This window comes from Zerene cesonia, chromosome Z, assembly GCF_012273895.1.
Source record: "Zerene cesonia ecotype Mississippi chromosome Z, Zerene_cesonia_1.1, whole genome shotgun sequence".
Classification (NCBI taxonomy): domain Eukaryota; kingdom Metazoa; phylum Arthropoda; class Insecta; order Lepidoptera; family Pieridae; genus Zerene; species Zerene cesonia.
The window spans coordinates 8,517,721-8,536,034 of record NC_052122.1 but is presented as its reverse complement, the minus strand read 5'-3'; the positions used below and the strand labels follow the sequence as shown (position 1 = coordinate 8,536,034).

At 31.2% G+C, this 18,314-nt stretch overlaps 1 protein-coding gene across 1 annotated transcript in view; it reads right to left on the bottom strand.

The window, feature by feature from the left end:
• Positions 1 to 18,024, bottom strand: part of LOC119835805 (forkhead box protein L2-like) — a gene marked incomplete at its 3' end in the record, with an annotated part of 27,714 nt that extends 9,690 nt beyond the window's left edge. Inside the window, exons 1-2 of the mRNA XM_038360813.1 lie at positions 17,860 to 18,024; positions 3,284 to 3,392 (exon numbers count right to left, since the gene is read on the bottom strand). Of these exons, the coding sequence (XP_038216741.1) occupies positions 3,284 to 3,392; positions 17,860 to 18,024 (274 nt within the window). The remainder of the gene's footprint in view (positions 1 to 3,283; positions 3,393 to 17,859) is intronic.
• Positions 18,025 to 18,314: the final 290 nt, after the last annotated feature.

Genomic DNA, 18,314 nt, shown 5'->3' with positions numbered 1-18,314 from the left:
AAGTAATAAATGTTATTTGCAGTTAACAATTTTCTTTTTTCTTTATTACAATATTTATGGCAAGACTAGGTAGTTTATTACAAATAAAATGATTATGTTATAAGATAATAACCAAAAAAGATAGCGATGTTAAGTTTCTTTTTATGAAATCATAAATAACTTTCAAGATGTCAACCGAAATGATCGTGAGAACCTGATCAAAATTAAACCTGAAAAAAATCAGTTTTCATTATTTACTTGTTAATTTTTCTTATCGACAATAATATTATAAAGAGGAATGTATTGTATTTTTATAATTTTTTCACGCAAAAACTGCTGGACCGATTTCAAAAATTCTTTCACGATTAGAAAGCTGCACTGAGTGACACAGGCTATACACGAAGCCAGGACGAACAGCTGGTCAAAAATAAGGTACAATGTAGTCTTTATGGTGGTTACTTGATTTATCGGTTAGATGTGGCAACTTGAAGGAATGTTCATTTTATTATTTATCTTCTAGCGCGTTTAAAAAAACTTTTTTCTTGTGCTAATACAGATTTTGACTTCTAACCATTTAATACGAACTCTCTGTATCATCGAAATAAGTACATCATCATCATCATCATCAGCCCATATATGTTCCCACTGCTGGGACACAGGCCTCCTATGAGGGTTTAGGCCATAAACCACCACGCTGGCCAAGTGCGTGTTGGCAGATGTCGCATGTCGACGAACTTTTGATTCTTGGACATGCCGGTTTCCTCACGATGTTTTCCTTCACCGTTTTAATAAAATAAAGTACAGTATGTCGTTATAATATGGAGTTTGAAAACGACATTAAAGGGTCATTTACTTTCGACATTTATTTTAAATATACACTGTGATTCCAATAAGTCTTACACAGTTCATCTAAACAGGCATACCTTAACAATGACACCAAGTAAACCTAATAGAGAGTTGTTGCTTCTAAGAAATGATTTTAGGCCAATTAAACTCATTGCAGACATAATTAGCTCAGAAAAGAAATGAGTCGTTTGCATATGAATATAGCAGATGATGTCACGACGAATACCTTAGATGGCGGACGAAACGTAAACAAAGACATTGTGCTGGAATTTATTACGCGACTATAGCTTGGACATGGATAAGAGGAAATAAAAAAGCACAATACCATTTCATTGATGCCTGATGAAATAGAAACTATTATATTTAACCCTTACATCTAAACCCGTGTAGTTATTCTAATAGCACGGTGGAAAATGTAAAAAAAAATCACTTAAAATCAAATAAATCTGCATAATGGTAAAAACAGTATGTATTCAGAGTTGAAAATTTGGGAAAATAATTTCGCATGGCTAATTCATTGACTTACTCAAAATTAAAGAAAAACATATGTAACTGCAGTAAACAAATGCTTAATTGTAAACCAGAAATCAAAAATTAAATTATAAACAAGACATTATAACGTACTACATAAAATAATAACTTGTTATTCTAGCAACGAAGTGCTAATCTGCACGCCAGACTTTGTTGATTTAAGTTTTTGAAGCTGGCTTATCAAATATTGCATTAACCGTAACGTGCATTCTGTTAGCAACGAAAATTAGTTAATTATTAATGGTTTTCATGTAAATGCATTTTCGATATTTTCGTGCAGTGTAAGTAAAGTCAAATTATAAATAGAATGTAATAAATTTCCAAAACGCTTAATATTCAGTATATTTATATAGGAAACAAAATTAAAATACTCGCGCTTCAGGTGTGAAGCTATTCATGGCATCTTTAGAAGCGTCACATCAAAAATGTTTTATAAAGAGTAGAACATAATATGAGGGTAGAAACAATGGGAATATTTAAAGCAACCTATCACAGAACAATAGGCACATGACGTAAATGCTACTCTCAGGATCCGGGCTTCCTGAAAATAGCACGAAGTTTTTAGTGCCCAAGACCGGACGGCATTAACTCCGCAATTCAGTGCTCAAATCAAATTTGAATTATTTCCAGTGCGATTAAATCTATCAATGAGTTTCCGGCAGCTTGACACTTAATATCGACTTCGAATTGAAACCGTTCTCAATGAACAATAGAGGTAGTAAACTAAACGCGACAGCTTTGAGTAGTGCTCAACTATTTGCTTGTAAAACTTATTGTGAGAAAGTGGGATGTAGTTCTGAGTGAGAAACACGCGTGTTTTTATCTACATAACTAAACGTTTAATTGAGAGTTATATTATGTTTTAGTTTATTGAATTAAAATTGTCTTCGCTAATATTACAAAGAGGAAGAATTTGTATTTTTGTTTGTTTGTTTTTAATTGATAAACTCAAAAACTATTCACCGAGTTCTTTAAAAATTCTTTAACCATTAGAAAGCTGCAACTTTGCTGAGTTTTGTTATATATATATATATACCACGGTCGAAGCCGGAGCGAATTGCTAGTATTTTATAAATTCATAAAATCTGCAATTAATTAATTCATTTTATACAGGTTTGGGAAAGCAAGAGCATCTTTTATTAATTGAAATAACGGTATAAACATCCGCCAATGTTAAATAAACAATACAAAATATAATTCACAGCATAAAAACGACCTAAAAGTCGTAGTTTAACAAAAAAAAGTATTTGGCTTAAAAAAGCAAACAAGAACTTGTCTTTCAAAGGAAAATAGCATGTATAATAGGATTAAATTAGAAGTACGTCCAGGGAATAGTGATTTTTTTTCTCCTACTCCAGGTTTAGTTACCTCAGTAGTGTAATTCAATATCTATCGTTGATTGCTCTTTTAACCCCAGCATAGGTAACTCTATCCTAGCGAAACCAACCCCCTTAGGTACGATACACGGGGACACGTGCCGCTATTAGTGGCTGCTTCATTTCTTACTGTGTTAAATAGGTTGTTATGATTTTTCACCTTCAAGTTGTTGAAAATATACTATTACAGTTGTAGTAAGATCTTTTGCCTAATTATTCGGGCTTATTTTTTTATTAATCTTTATATTCCACCGTTTATTTTGAAATGCAAAACTCCACTATCGCAATGTAAAATACAGTTGTTGCTTACAATTGAACATTACAATTGTATAACAAAATAAGGAAGCTATTTATTTTTTTTGTAAGAACTAATGATAATGTTATAATACCTGACCACTGAATTAATTAAATAGTTCCTGTTGATATTCATGGACAATGAATAAATAATTTTAGTTTAAAGAAATAGTAGAAAAATATATTTTTAGAATTTTTTAATTATATGAAAAAAAATTTTTTTGTATTATATATAAGTACATGCAGTACACACTAACCTGTATGAGAGAGGCTGACGGAACAGTGTTCCGGTGAAGCCAGGCTGTACGAAGGCTCCTCTTTGGGCTTGAGCAGCTCGTGGGTAGAAACAGCGTGAATCGAGAGCTCCTGCAATAAAATTTACCATTAATAACTCTGCACAATGTCTACTAATCTAACAAAGGCACGAGTTTTTGTATTTCGTTTGTACATTCATCAATCGAATTGGCTTGCAAGCATAGCCGTATTAATACGTCGAAATTGTACATTCATTTTTCCGCCACTATCAAATTGCACGGGGAAGCTACTCTCGGGCCGGCGTTGAAAAAGAATAGAGTTCGCAAGTGCAGGCCAAAAAAGGTAGAGGAAGCAAATTATCGGCGTATCGAAATCAATAGCACTCGTTGCAGATATTAATCTGATCAAAGGTTTCCATTGAACGTGGATTGCGAATTGTTGCCGTGATACATGTAAGATTGTACAAACCGAACTTTATTGCTGATATGTGAAATTGGACGAAAAACTTCCCGAGGCTAATAAAAAAAATCACTACACTGTACAAGTTACATTTATGATCTCAGCAATTTTAACAAATATCATTTCAAATGTGGTAATAATTTAGAGCTGGAAATTATACAGATAGAAAGTGTACGACGATCTTATTCATGCAATAATGTTTGTTTCGTTTAAATCTCAACACACGAGTCAGTATTAGCTGCATTATGGCAACACGATCCTTAAGCCTTTGGAGAAATTAGCCGTCGAATAAACACGTGCGTCCGATATTTTTCTAATGTTAATATTAAATCGAATCACGAAGAGATAGCCAATAAACACTCGACAATATCTATTTTTAAATACGTATGCTTTTTCCAATCTTGAATGAACAGTCTACCCTCCTTGAGCTACGTTTGTAAGATTGGTCTAAATAATGAGAATAACGCGATTACAGAACAAAAATATCTTGGTGACGTATATAATTACACGTGCTCCAACAATATCGTACCTACCAACGTATGTATGTATGAAAAATGTTTGTGAAAAAATTGGCATTGATGCTGATAAAATGCATTTTTTATTATTTAATTTAAAATCATATCTTTATAATATGTTTTGTTATAGAAAAGGGAGTCGTGTTATTTACACCACTCGAATAATTCGAGAATGTCTGAACAGATAATCTGTTTTGATTTTCAGTTCGTCAGATTTGCTTCCGCTTTGATTAGGACAATAACAGGCTACCCGAATGGAGCTGGGGCTTCAAGCTTGCTGCATATAAAAACGTACTAGTCTTAACACAAAACCCAATATCAGATCAGAATAGCGTATCGATAAATATTTTCTTTAAACGTATAAAAATAGATTAATAAGAATATTAATGAAACACATGAACATAAATAATGAGAAAGCGTCCCCGCTATGTCTTATAATGCACACCGGCGTATTAGCTTTTTGACAGTGGCAGTTATATCCGATCTGATTTGTTCGCAACAGCTGCTGCAGCGCACCTATTAACCGCTGATACATGTTTGTCAGGCGGCTATTAGGGAGAAAGAGATGAAATTTCGGAATCATCTACATGTGAGCGAGATCGATTCATTCTTTCGATTCACGGCCGATATTTATTTGCTGCATCGTGACACTCGAAAAATTCTCGCACGAAAAATTTTTGAATTGGTGTATTAAAGCGACATGTCGCTGGCAGGTCATTTCTCTTTCTATATAAAGAAATATTGGTCAAGGAAGGACTTTCTAATAATGCTTCATGATGGAAATAATGTTTAAAATATTTCTACCTAGCCAAATCACATCGACATTCTCGTTGTCAGACCGCCAAGGTTCAAAAGTTTTAATATTTACTTTATCAGAGTGTCGGGACAGAGTTTATAAACAAATGTTGTTTAATATATAAACAAGTGGAAATTATTGCAGATTTGCAGTGACAACGATTAATTTATATTACTAAGAACCATTACTTAATTCGATAAAAGTTTTAGAAACCGGTACTTGCGAAAATTATTTACAAGGGACATTATACGTAGATTAAATGTGTATAAGGTCCCACATTAAAGAATTAACATTTTATTTTTCCTACATCAAACTTTGCAACAATACATTCTAAACAAAGTTCTTATATCAATAATTTATAAGTAATTCACATTACATTTCAAATGATAACAGAAAAGTTAATTTCACTTCGCATGATTTTCGAATGTAAAATTTGATAATTATTACAATAAATTTCAATTAGTATGCATAAATTAGAGTCGAGCGAATGAACGTCATTGAACAGTTAGAATAAAGCCTTTAATACAATAATCGGATTCCAATAGTGATTCGTATAAAGCTAACACACTTTGTATGAAAAATGTTCGCATCGTGGAGACGCTCGCGGGGTAGGATTAAACCAAAATAGCAATGTAATTAATGGGATGTTTCGGAGCCCACAATCTCAAAACGAGTATTTGAGAATTCCGTCCAGTTCAAGACTTATTTATTCAGTCTTTTAAATATTCTTTGTAAGATGTTTTTGATTTCAATATCATTTTAATCTACGTATCTTCGTTAATGAGTAATCTGTTTTAATTTATAACAGAAATTGGCAAAAAGGAATATTTTTTCAAGTTTGTTGTTAAATTTACGTCTTCTGATTGTCTACAGCTAAAATTAACCAGAGGTTGCATTCATAGTAAATAACATTTCATACATTTTACAACGAAAAATAAATATTAAAATTTAAAGGTATTAAAATATGCAAAATGCCAATGATATAGGATTTCAAGATGGTGGGTTAGTGGAAATGCAGGGACACATGAAATATCCATGTTGTATTTGCTTAGTAGACATAAGAGCCGACGTAAGTATTTTATATTAAAGGAAAACAAAATGTTAAGAATGAAAACACTCAGAAAAACAAGATGAACGCTTTCACAATATGTAATGAACTTATTACTAATGCGTGACTAACATTGTCAGTTTAATACGGAAAAGTATTAATATAACACATGGTAGAAAAATGTTTTTTTTTTAAGATTCTTTTTTGTTCTTTGATTCTTGTTTGTATTTAGAGATTTATTTTTATTGATTGTTGTAAATAACAGTGATAAACGTTTAAATGAATGTAGTATTTCTTTTCATAGCGTTCTACTAAATAAAAAAGAAGATTTATTAAATTTAGAATTTCAATAGTTGCTACATAAATAAACTTTATTAGACGAAACTGCTATTACTTTGTATAGTTGCACATAATTAATAAAAATTTACTATTTGCAATTCAATCATTCGGAAATCGTTCTAACTACATTTTTATCTTACAAAATAACACTTAATTCCGGAAAATTGAACAACACGTTATAAATATGATAATTAAATGTTTGAATTAATAATTATGTCAGACAAAATAAATGGATATGCAAATAAACTGAAATAGTAGGTACAATAACATTATGTATCTGACATTACAGCGGTGCAGAATATTGTTCATCGATGTTATGATTAATACCAATAATTAATTGACTTCATTATTTTTATAACATGAAAATAATACTAATTAATTGCCTTTTCTATTTTGGTAGTGTTGTATTTTTAGTACAATAATTTAAAAAGTTAAAGATTTGTATTAGGCTTGAGCGTTTGCAGATTCGTTTTCTTTTTATTAACGTGGTATGAATACTAACACGCATTGCGCCAATTTTTTTTTTTAATCCATTGTCTATGTATACTTGTTGTGTGTCTGTCCGCCCCGTAGCTACCGAAAGTATGAACCAATGTTAAGAATGCTTATTTCACAGATAAATTAGTAGAGAGATTTATTAGATAAGATGCAAATAAATCAAGTCTGTTTTTTTATTTGAATATAATTTACTATTATTCCTGATAAATTATAAAATTCATAGCATGCTTACTGACGCATTAAAAACAGCAATCAAAAAACGGGCGCAACAATTTCACATCGCGCGACATAAAACACAATTTGTGATTATATGCTACCTACTATTTTAAGAATTTTTTTTTCAAGAATTAAGCTTTTCTAAAATTAAATAAACGTAAAAATATATTATGTACTATAAATATTAACAACTCGCATCAAATATTCACTCGTATTAAAAAGTATGATACGCAACAAAGTCAAGCCGTTCGTGAAATAGGTCCATTGTGTAGTGCAGGCACTTGAAACGGTCAAATTAGCTGCTGAATAGCAAAGCCTGTATAAGGCGACCACTCATTTGACCCTTTACAACACCTCATAAGATCGAATTTCGGTTGCACAAGTTCAAATAAAAGTTGCTTGCTTGTATGTATGTAAAAATGTGGCAGGCCACCCACGATCTGTGAATATTCCGTACAATTGCACAAACATATTATTCGAACACACGTGCACTCCAAGGTTTCAAATCGAGCTAACTAGCTTAAACGCTAATTCATTCTGATTTGTGGGAAAGCTTACAGTCGCCTACCGATCATTTCTTTGGAAGTGGAAGAAAATATAGACTCGGATGTAGGTATACACTTGTATCGATAGCGATGTAAAATCGTACCAAAAAATGTATTAATATTAATCGTATTTCGCATATTGTATATGTAACGGTAAGTATTCTCGTTTCTTGAATCTTCTTGTTTCCCTTCTTGAAGTAAAACTTCAACCATAACCTGAAAATATAACGTAAAATATTGATCTTAAACATATACCTAGTCGAATTATAAAAGAAACCTTACCTTTAAACCTTGTTAACATATCAAGTAATCTACGGAATGGGAGCAGAACATACCTTGGAAAAAGTAAATGTAAATATTCACACTGATACCGTCAGAGTTCATCTCTTCAGCAAACGAAAGAGTAAAAGCTCGTAACTATCATTTAAATTGCAAGTCTGTTATTTGAAAACTACAAAAATCAGACACCATGTTATTTCATTTATAATCTTTCATTCTTTCCTTTTTCGTTAACGCTACGCGCTTTCTAAAATACCTCATAGTTTAATGCAAATCTGAACGAATTTGCAAAACTAGAGGAATTTCTGAATTTTTGCTTAGCACCGAAATTCAATCTTAATACATTCTGCATAAATCAATAACAAATTTCATTTTATTTCAATCCCGTATAATTCTGACCAGAAATTATAACCGAAACATAATTTTCACATTTTAACGCATTATTTTCGATAGGTTATAAGCTGTCGATGTAAAACTGTTTAATTGTGAAATGAGCATTCGGTATGATGGGTTAGGTTCGATTTATTTAAAAACTTCACAGAAATAGAAACTCAATAGCGTCATTTACGTTGCAACATTTGATACCAGACCATACCTGCATATTGAATATTTAATTAAGAAGAGTGAGTGCTATGCAATACGTGTGTTGTAAATACCAAAACAATTATTAGAAATTTCGTCAAATTTTGTCTCTTTGAATATGCGTCAATCACGTAAAAACCACTGGTCAGAGATTGCCAAAATGTTATGTGGCGATAGACCAATAAGAAATAATTCAACATCTAGGCTAAATTTATTTAAAAAACATCTTTCTAGGAGTGGCTATACATGAACATAGGGTTTGAAGGGAATTCGCGTAGCTTAATACCTTATTCCTCCTGACTGCGTCCTGCAATTTGCAACAGAAACAATAGTGGAAATAGAAGTTATCATGTGATGTTACAATTTTATTAACGTTTTTCTGTAATAACGAAACGAACGGAGTTTTAATTTAAGAACGAAAACAAAAATCATTTGATGTTTGGAAATTGTAATGGAATATTTTCAGATCTATGATGAAAACACAAGAGCATAAAAATACACGTGCATTAATTATTTTTCCATCAGTAAATAAAATTAAATCGCCTTTAAATAGAAAAACCAGCCAAATCTGCCTTCAAATATTTAAAAAATAATAGAATTGAAATGTAGATAGCAATCATTTTTCGCTCTGTGACTGCTTTTTTCAGAAAATTGGGTATGATGGGTTTTCGGCAGTTTAACTTTATATAAATTTTATAAGAAAATCTTATTTAATTAGATGTACTTTCTTTAAAATAAAGCGTTAAATAATTATCACCAAGGTCTGCAACCTTAAATTAAAATTGCCGGTTTCGCCTGATTTTGGTAACATTTTAGTTAGCTTAAAGTTTTTCTAGTTTTTATGCTTAACCTAGCGGAAGAAATCGAATAAAGCAAAATTCAGCCATTCTTGAGTTGTGGCGACTAAAACTACTTACTTTTGAAAAATAACATGATGTATATAAGAAAATAAAGAAAATTTTTTTTGTTAAAAAGCACTGACTTCATTGCTCCGTTGGTGATATTATTTGTAAAAAAGTTTTTACAATTGTTTTGCAACATTTTAATTTAAAGAAAGCCATGCACTAAGACAGCAAAACTAAATAGAAACAAAATCGCTGATAAAATCTACTTTAAAAGTACTCTTATTGTGTAACGCAAACAATAATCAATCCATTTACGGATTTCGCATCCATTGTTCGTTTCAACAAATTTTACATGAATAATTTTAGTATTTGTGCAATTGCTGAGGTAAAATATTAAAATTCCGCGATTCCTCAACTATGGTAGTGTGGTGTTTTTAATCTTTTGTATTTGTGTAGTATACAATTCTGTTAGTTGCTTTATTTTCACATAACATTGATGTGTGTGAGTTCACTATAGATATACCAAAGGATGTCATAATAATGTGACCTATAAAATAATCTGCAGCACTTCAAGACGCCTACTGAGTATGTGCCTTCTGAAGGTATTTCTTAATATAAATACTAGATGTATATATGAAAAAATGTTCACTGCGTACCGATGTAACGGAATGCCAGTTGAAACTTATGGGTATGTCTAAAACTATGTTATAATAAAAATATACCTCCAAAAGTGTAGACATTAAACATAAGTATATATTGCTCTAAAATATCAATCAGTGTTAAATTCATGTATATTTACGACTGTAGCAATAAATAAGAACTGTTGGCAAGTAATACCAATAACAGTTGCTAAAAAAATTGCTAAGATTCTCTAGTTATAATACAAACCTAATCCAATTATAGGAAATGCTACCAGGACTCTCTCTTGTTTCGATATCTTAGAGCCATAGATAAATAATAAATTGATTCCGTTAACCAGGCCATCAACAAAATCACAAATAAGTGAAATTATTATTGATTACAAATTGCAGACGAAGTAAAATTATATGGTGTGCAATCATGAAACGGGAGACCGGCACTGACGGCAGTCAAGCACGGCACACTTAAAAAATGCAATACTTTTCACATTTGTCACAGGACGGCTCGAATTACAGGGAGCCATTTGAGTCGCCCGCGTGCCCTGACCAGCTGAGTTACACAAATGCTAGGGCTGTCTCTTTGTATAATTTTACATCAGATAACTTTTTAAATATACTTAATCATATATCTTGAGCAATTTTTAACGTAGGCATCTTGCGGAATATTAAAGGGGCGATTTTATTGTTTACTTTCTTATCACGATCAAACATAAAATTCTGTTCAAGGGATTTTAAAATATCAAAGCTACGTCACTACTTAATATAAGTGGAACAAGCGGTAAGCCAGATGGCTAGATTTTTATAGTTTATTATCTTCAATATATACTTGATGGAGTATACATTAATTAAAGGAATTAACTATTAAATTTTATCGACGAAAAATAAATTAGTATTATATTTATATTCAAATCACATCCGTTATTATTATACAAGTTTAAACCCTACCCTTGTATGTTGTTAAGTATACACATACCTATAGATATAACATCGTAAACATTGCAAAGATCGCTCGTCTTCATCGGTACTAATCCTAACAAATACTGAAAATCAGAGACCAATTAATTTACAAAATTATTACGTTTTCGAAACTAAAAGCTGGTTTTCTAAACTTAACATCGACTAAGCATTTTTAATATATGCATAGAAACTTGCATATATTAAAAATTCTTAACTGAATTGTTGTGAAATTTGAATGAAGCCATATTAGACAATTGTTAATAGAAACACACGTGCATTGGAGACGAAAACGTTGTATATTAACATAGGACTCAAGATGTTAATTTCAGTATCTAAAACTTGATCAAAAATCATTCTAGGTAACCCTGCGTGGCTTAAACATAAGTACGTATTATGCAAACGCAGCGCGACTTGCAGAACATACTTTAATTTTTTCTTATACAGAAGCTATATTTTATCAAATCGACACCAGCTTAGTTCCGTTCGAACAAAGGCTGCCTTTGACCAACATTTTACCATATTCGTGACGTGTTGATTGGTTACGATAAAAATAAACTGGAGTGTTTATATTTGTATGTCGAGTTATGATATTATTACGATATACCGATCTACAAATCCATTGTTTATCAACAATATTTTTAGTTTGTTATCTAAGCAGGTTTTGCGAAGAGTTAAAATAGAATAACTTTTATTAATCATTTATGTGTGTTTTTATTAATATTTACATGTATATTTTTTATACGGATGGATTTGTTGATATTGTTTTGCTCCTTATTTCATCATAAATTTTTTAATCACTTTAAGTCGTAAATAGCTGATATCTCCTTATCGATCTATTTCGTCTCAAGATGAACTCATGTCACGGTCGACTGATAAAGTAATTCTTCACTTAATCATTTTAATTTTCATATTGATGCCAGTGTCACTTGATTTTACATAATATTTCCGTTTTAGTTAATAAACCAATCACAATATGAACACACTTGGAGTCTTTTTGTAGCAGTCTATTTAACGAGCGTAATGTCCAAACAGGTAAGTAAAGTGATACAAGAATTTTATGGCGGGTGGAGAAATGCATAAATGTACACGCCTCTATCCTGTAAAACATCATTCGATAACATATGGTTGAGGTGTTATTTTTATACGGTGAAGATGTTTCCTTATTTATAATGTTTTTTGTATACCAAGCTGACAATCTTAGTGTCATTGCTAAAACACTACACTACCTACTTATCTGAAGTTTGCTAAAAACTCTAAAATCGGATTAACGGCTTCAGTTCCCTGAAACAAAGGGGATTTTTTGCAATGGCGACTCTATTTCATACGCCAGTATGGATGGCTAAGATGGCAGTGCCATACAACTAATGTTACAAGGCTTGTACTATTGTACAACAACAATTTGCTAATTATAGGTGATAATTTTTACTTGTGCCTATCCATCCCGCCACAGAAATGTTACATAAATTATAATATAGCTATTTACATTATAATATAGCTATTTTAAACAAACAAAAAGTGTCCTAATTTGTTATGGTATAATTATAATCCATTAAAATTAAACGTATAAAATACGTGGATGGTATTATTGTGAAGATTTTTCCCTAAACTACGATAATAACAATGCGATATACTCTCAAGTATACCGTAATCAGTATTTGACCTGTCACGTCCCTCTCGCGCCAATCAAAATCTTTAATTACCTAAGTGCTATTTTTATGGATTTATCACAAATTATTATTTTTCTACAACTAGTGTATTGTGAAAATTATTACTGATCCCAAACGTTTCTTTTTTGAAATTTGGAAAATAAAAATATGGATGAAGCTATATCTATACTAATAATATAGAGCTGCAGAATGCGTTTTTATGATCGCATTTATCTCTGCAACTACAGGACTAATTTAAAAAAAAAATCCGTTGAATATGTATATGATCAGTGAGTGCCGTATGTCATATGCACAACCGAAGCTGAGGCGCAACTACAGTTTAAAAATAATGATCCAGGGCACTACAAAAAATTCTAAAGTGCTCATTTTTTTACATTTATTCAATATGTACAAATAAACAAAGTATAAGGTGATAGATAGGTTTTCAAACAAAGCCATATTAATATGATTGCAATAAATTCATCGTGTTTTAATAACATATTGATTTTACGGATACTGCTTCTGATATGTGTCGAATGTGTGAAAAGATATGTTTATATTCGCGAATTGGAGATTAATACAAAAGAATATTTGGACACTAGCTTCTGTGCTTACTGAATTTAAATTGATAATTTTCGTATAATTATTTAACTGTCGTATATATGTATAAGTACCATTTTAATTTAAAAAATAAAATATTCTTACGACACGAAAAAATAACGCTATGTATTTTTAAAGATATTTTGACAATATCTTCTCAAAAAATATTTCTAAAATACTATCAAGGAATATATAATTGTGTACATAACTGCATTTTAGAAGTATAAGGATAAGGAAATGATAACGATTAAAAAATATACAAATAATAAAATTTATACACAATACTATCTAATAAATACACATACTCGGTTCATTTGTATGAAAATGATTTCTTCAATAAATGTTTTTTATACACTTTCGTTGTTATTTGCAGCAAAGTCAAATAAACAAGGTCGGTGATGTAAGTTTCAGTGACGAAGTCACTTGATAACAGAGGTTCATGCTGATAGCTTTGGACCACGAAACGTCATAGGAGTTGTATTATTATTACAGTTGTCATTACATTAAACGCTCTTCGAGTATCGATACATGTATCCGATAAACACTCTTTGTGAACATAGACGCTAGCGATTGGCGATAGCGCTATTCTAATACTTATATAATTATTTCGAACAAAATCTAAACTAATTTTAATTTTTAGTTTTATAGCATTGAAATGCTTTATAAATGAGAAATTTTGAAAGAATATATATCGGTGCCCTTTAGGCACATAAAACCGAAAGAGTAGAAGAAATTCGATTACTGTGGCAGGATGACGGGTGGCAGAGAGGGTAGGCGTTGCTACGGTTTGGCAAAAAACGCGGTTTCGAATCCCGTCTCGTGATCATATTTTTTCTATTCTTTGAAATTTCTCATTAAACTCATTTTAGTTAAAATTCCGTATAAGAATATCTTAACTCTAGTGGAGATCTTCATAAAATAATAATAAATTTAAGTTTTAAAAATATGCGCGTTCCATAACTCGATTCATTAGGTATTTGGGTATTTACAAAACTTTACGAAATACAATAATATTGTGTAGTAGCAGAAGTAGCATTGCTACTATTATTATATTTATAATTTGTATGTTAGTAAACAATTAATTTATAAACAATTGCAATCCTAGTAAATGGCTTACCCTGTGTGAAACCAGGGAGAATCACTAGATCCTTCAGTTCAGGAGTAAAACCAAGTACATATCCCAAGGAAAACTTCATTACAAATACAACATAATAATTATTTAATATTTATAAAGCATGCTATATACCAATTTATAAATACATTTCAAAGCAGCAGAAATAAGAATTCTATCAAATTAGTCATAAGGAGTATTGTACTGATACCTATTTAAGATGATTGCCTCATTAATTTAATCCACTTGATTCAAGTTTTTTTGTTGTATTTTCATCTAATTAGAAATCTCCTTTACATTATTCTAAATGTTATTATCGATTGATAAGGCTAAATTTCCTTTTGTTTACCAATTCGCGTCTACATTTGGCGTCGACAACTAAAACTTTTTATATTCTATTCAATATGGCGGCTTCATAATTTATACAGTATTATTTTAGCAAGTCCGTTTACATTGCTTTAGTTTCTTATTCATACAGATTAAAAAAGAGTATTCTACAGTAATTATATAAAAAGTTAGAAAAAAACAATTATCTATGAATATTTACGGCTATGAGGCTATTTTCACTCAATATTATTCTTCATCTACATAAATATATTACATTCAAGGTTCAGAAATGTTCATAGATCTATAAAAATTGTTCACAACGCATTGTGCTCAAAGTAACATAATATACACTTGGCGAAATTCGGGTTGTGACTTGAATGAAAAAGCTGACAATGCGTTGTGGCGACGAAGAAAAGCCACGTCCTGAACATTAAATGGCTTACTATAACACGATGTTTTATGCATTTGAAACAAATATACATAACATATGTTCTAGAAAGATCCTAATGTATTTTTCAACCGACTTCAAAAATAGGGTTATCAATTCGATTGTAATTTTTATGTTTGTTGCTTCATAACTTTTTACTCGATGAATCGATTTTTATGATATTTTTTTTATTTGGAACTTGGTGCCTCCCTTGTAGTCCCGTTAAAATTTGCTCTAGTTCGGAAATTTTGAAGATAGAAATAATTATAATACCTCTAAGAGATAAAATTTCATGGGTCAACAAGCAAAGTATCAAAAACTCGGAAAATCATCAATCGATATACCAGGTGGAAATGTGTATAACGATTAATTTAAGCACCGTTTTCATGAATCAAAGTCTAAAGAGTCTTTATGTCTCAAAACTACTTCAGTAAATATCAGTAGATCGTTAATAGTTCCATTGAAATATGTACAAAGGCAATTATCGGTGTCTTATTGCAGAATCATGAAACCCTCGAAGAGTTTACGTTGATATCGCTACTTAGAATTTCAGAAAAATATAAGTATGAATATATTTACGTACATTTAACGTGGGTTGCGGTAATAATAGTCTTCGTCTCGAATTGCATTTAAATTTATTTATGTAGAGGATTTATACTTCTTTTTATATAAAAGGAGGCTACAGAGTAGACGTATCACTTGATAATAAATGATCAGTGTCGGCGGAGTGGAGCTATATCCAACATATAAGCTCCAACAACGCCTGGGAAATTCAAAGTGTGTTGCCGGCCTTTGAGGTAAGAGTGCGCGAGTTCTCGAAACAAAAATGGTCTTATACCATTTTTGTTTCGAGAACAATACTTGCAAACAATTTATAGTACACTGTATGTCTACGTCACGACCATGAACGTACCTAGTTTTAAATATATTATATACGCAATCAATACAGTTGATCAGTACAAAAAATTTATGCTAAAACATTATTATCCATATAATTTCTAAAGCATAAGTGTATACTATTATTATTGTCAGATTACATAGTTGCTTTATACAATATTTCTATTTATGATGAAATAGTTTATGTATATGTCAGTTGTCACCGTAAGATTGTAAAAACGGTTAGATTGTTGTGATTGTGACCTTACATAAATGTTAAAAAATCGTGAGCGCCATTTGCTCGCAATTAAACGCATTATTTTCGTCAGACTATAATACGAATATACCGCAGTGATTATGTGCAGGTTACGAGACGTCGGAGACACGCGTCGCCGGGCTCCTATTTCGAAACCGAACCTATATCCCATCATAGCAAAGGCCAATTCCACAATTTGACAGTTTCACGAAAGATAATCCATTAAATTGTAAGCTAAGCTGCATGTTACGGTTATGAATTGCTATTCTGCGACAGATCACACGATTTTACATTTTCGCGGGAATATATCCGAACGCTAATGTTATCTTACGATGTTTGTATAATTTTACGGTGACATATATATTTAAAGTTAAAGTATTGTAGTATTGTATATATATGTTATATTCTATTATAAATGAATTGGTAGTAGTAGTAGGTATTATGTTCAATTTGTAAAGTATGGAGCCTGAATCGTATCTCGATGTATAGAAGGATTTTGTCGTATTTACGCAAAATACGCAGCCGAAATAAGCATTAAAGTTTTGCTGTTGATTTGTTTTATAGAACTTCCATTATCAACCATATCAAACTGTTATTGTTGAAAAGCATCCTGATTTTATATAATCTGCTAAAAACACAGTCTCGTTTAATTCTAACATCTAGAAATTTTGTATCCTATTTGATTTCTCCCCTTCTACTTACCTCAAACCAATTTTTTATTATTGCTCAGTAAGAACGATTAATTTCGCTCTGTGGATAGATTCTTACTGCATGTTCCGAATCGATACACGAATTTCTATAGAATGTCCCTTGCATCAATATCTGTTAATTTATGGAATTCTCAGCCACTAACAATTCGTCAAGCTCAGACTATATGTCTGTATCAGGATTCGGGTTACAAGAATCTTGTGCGTCAACACATATGTAGGTACTGAATATATGTTTAACTATCAATCTGTACTTGGATGGTGTGAGTTTCAGTCTGTTTCCTTCAATTAATATTTTAATAATGAAGATTTATTTAATAAAAGTTTATATATCTAGTCTCTATATGTTTGTTAGTTATTTTCGTATATATGTGTAAGTATATGTGTAAAACGTACATGCATAATAATAATACATTAGTATTATTTTTAAGTATGTACATTGTACTTAGATATTTTATTTTATTTTTATACATTCATTTATGGAATAAATTTATATTTTATTAAGAAGAAGAAATAAAACATACATAATATCTGAGGCTTCTCCCCTACATCAGAAGTGAGCGGTGAAAAAAAAAATCATTCTTTGTGTGGTGTTGACAGGTATTTTGATTTAATTGTATAATTTAGGAGGTGGTAATTTTTTGAGACCTCTTTGTCCCCATCCTTGTTATATTTCGATGCACATTTTTTTCTCTGATGTTGGCTAATATATGTGTAATTCGTACAAAATATTCTCGACTAAGTATTCTAACTTTACTTTAAAAATGAAACAAGTTAACTTTAATATTTTTATTATATTAATAATTTAAAGTAAGACTACAGACCGATTTGTAAATATTATGTAAATTTTATGTAGGTACATGGAAGCATTCCTATGTACGTAATATGTTTTACTTATACTATATACTCACTCGATGGCCGACGTGGGGGTGCGAAAAGAGCTGCATCCTGCGTGCATCAGCTGCGTAGGAACTCGCGGAAATGTCGTTCATTGTACCGCTTGCCTCCGCACGCTCCTTCAGCGGACTGTCGCGGGGCGGCTCCCGCACGCCATCAGCTTCTGGCACTGTAGACATGGTAAGTACCATTAGACGCGTTCAAAAGGTGGCTATTTGACCGTATGTATTTTGTCTAGAAAGGACATGTCTTGTTTGTTATGATAAGTATTTATGCAGTATGTAACGTCTCTTTGGTATAATACTACACAAACGAAATTGAGGAGAAAATAACTTATTTCGAAGTATCGTAAATTGGCGATTTTGAAATTGTGCCATTTAGTTTTATTAAAATACGTCTCCCTTATTGTTATTAATAATTGAAGAAATAAAGTTCTTTTTACAGCTAATCCCCTACATTTGATATTATG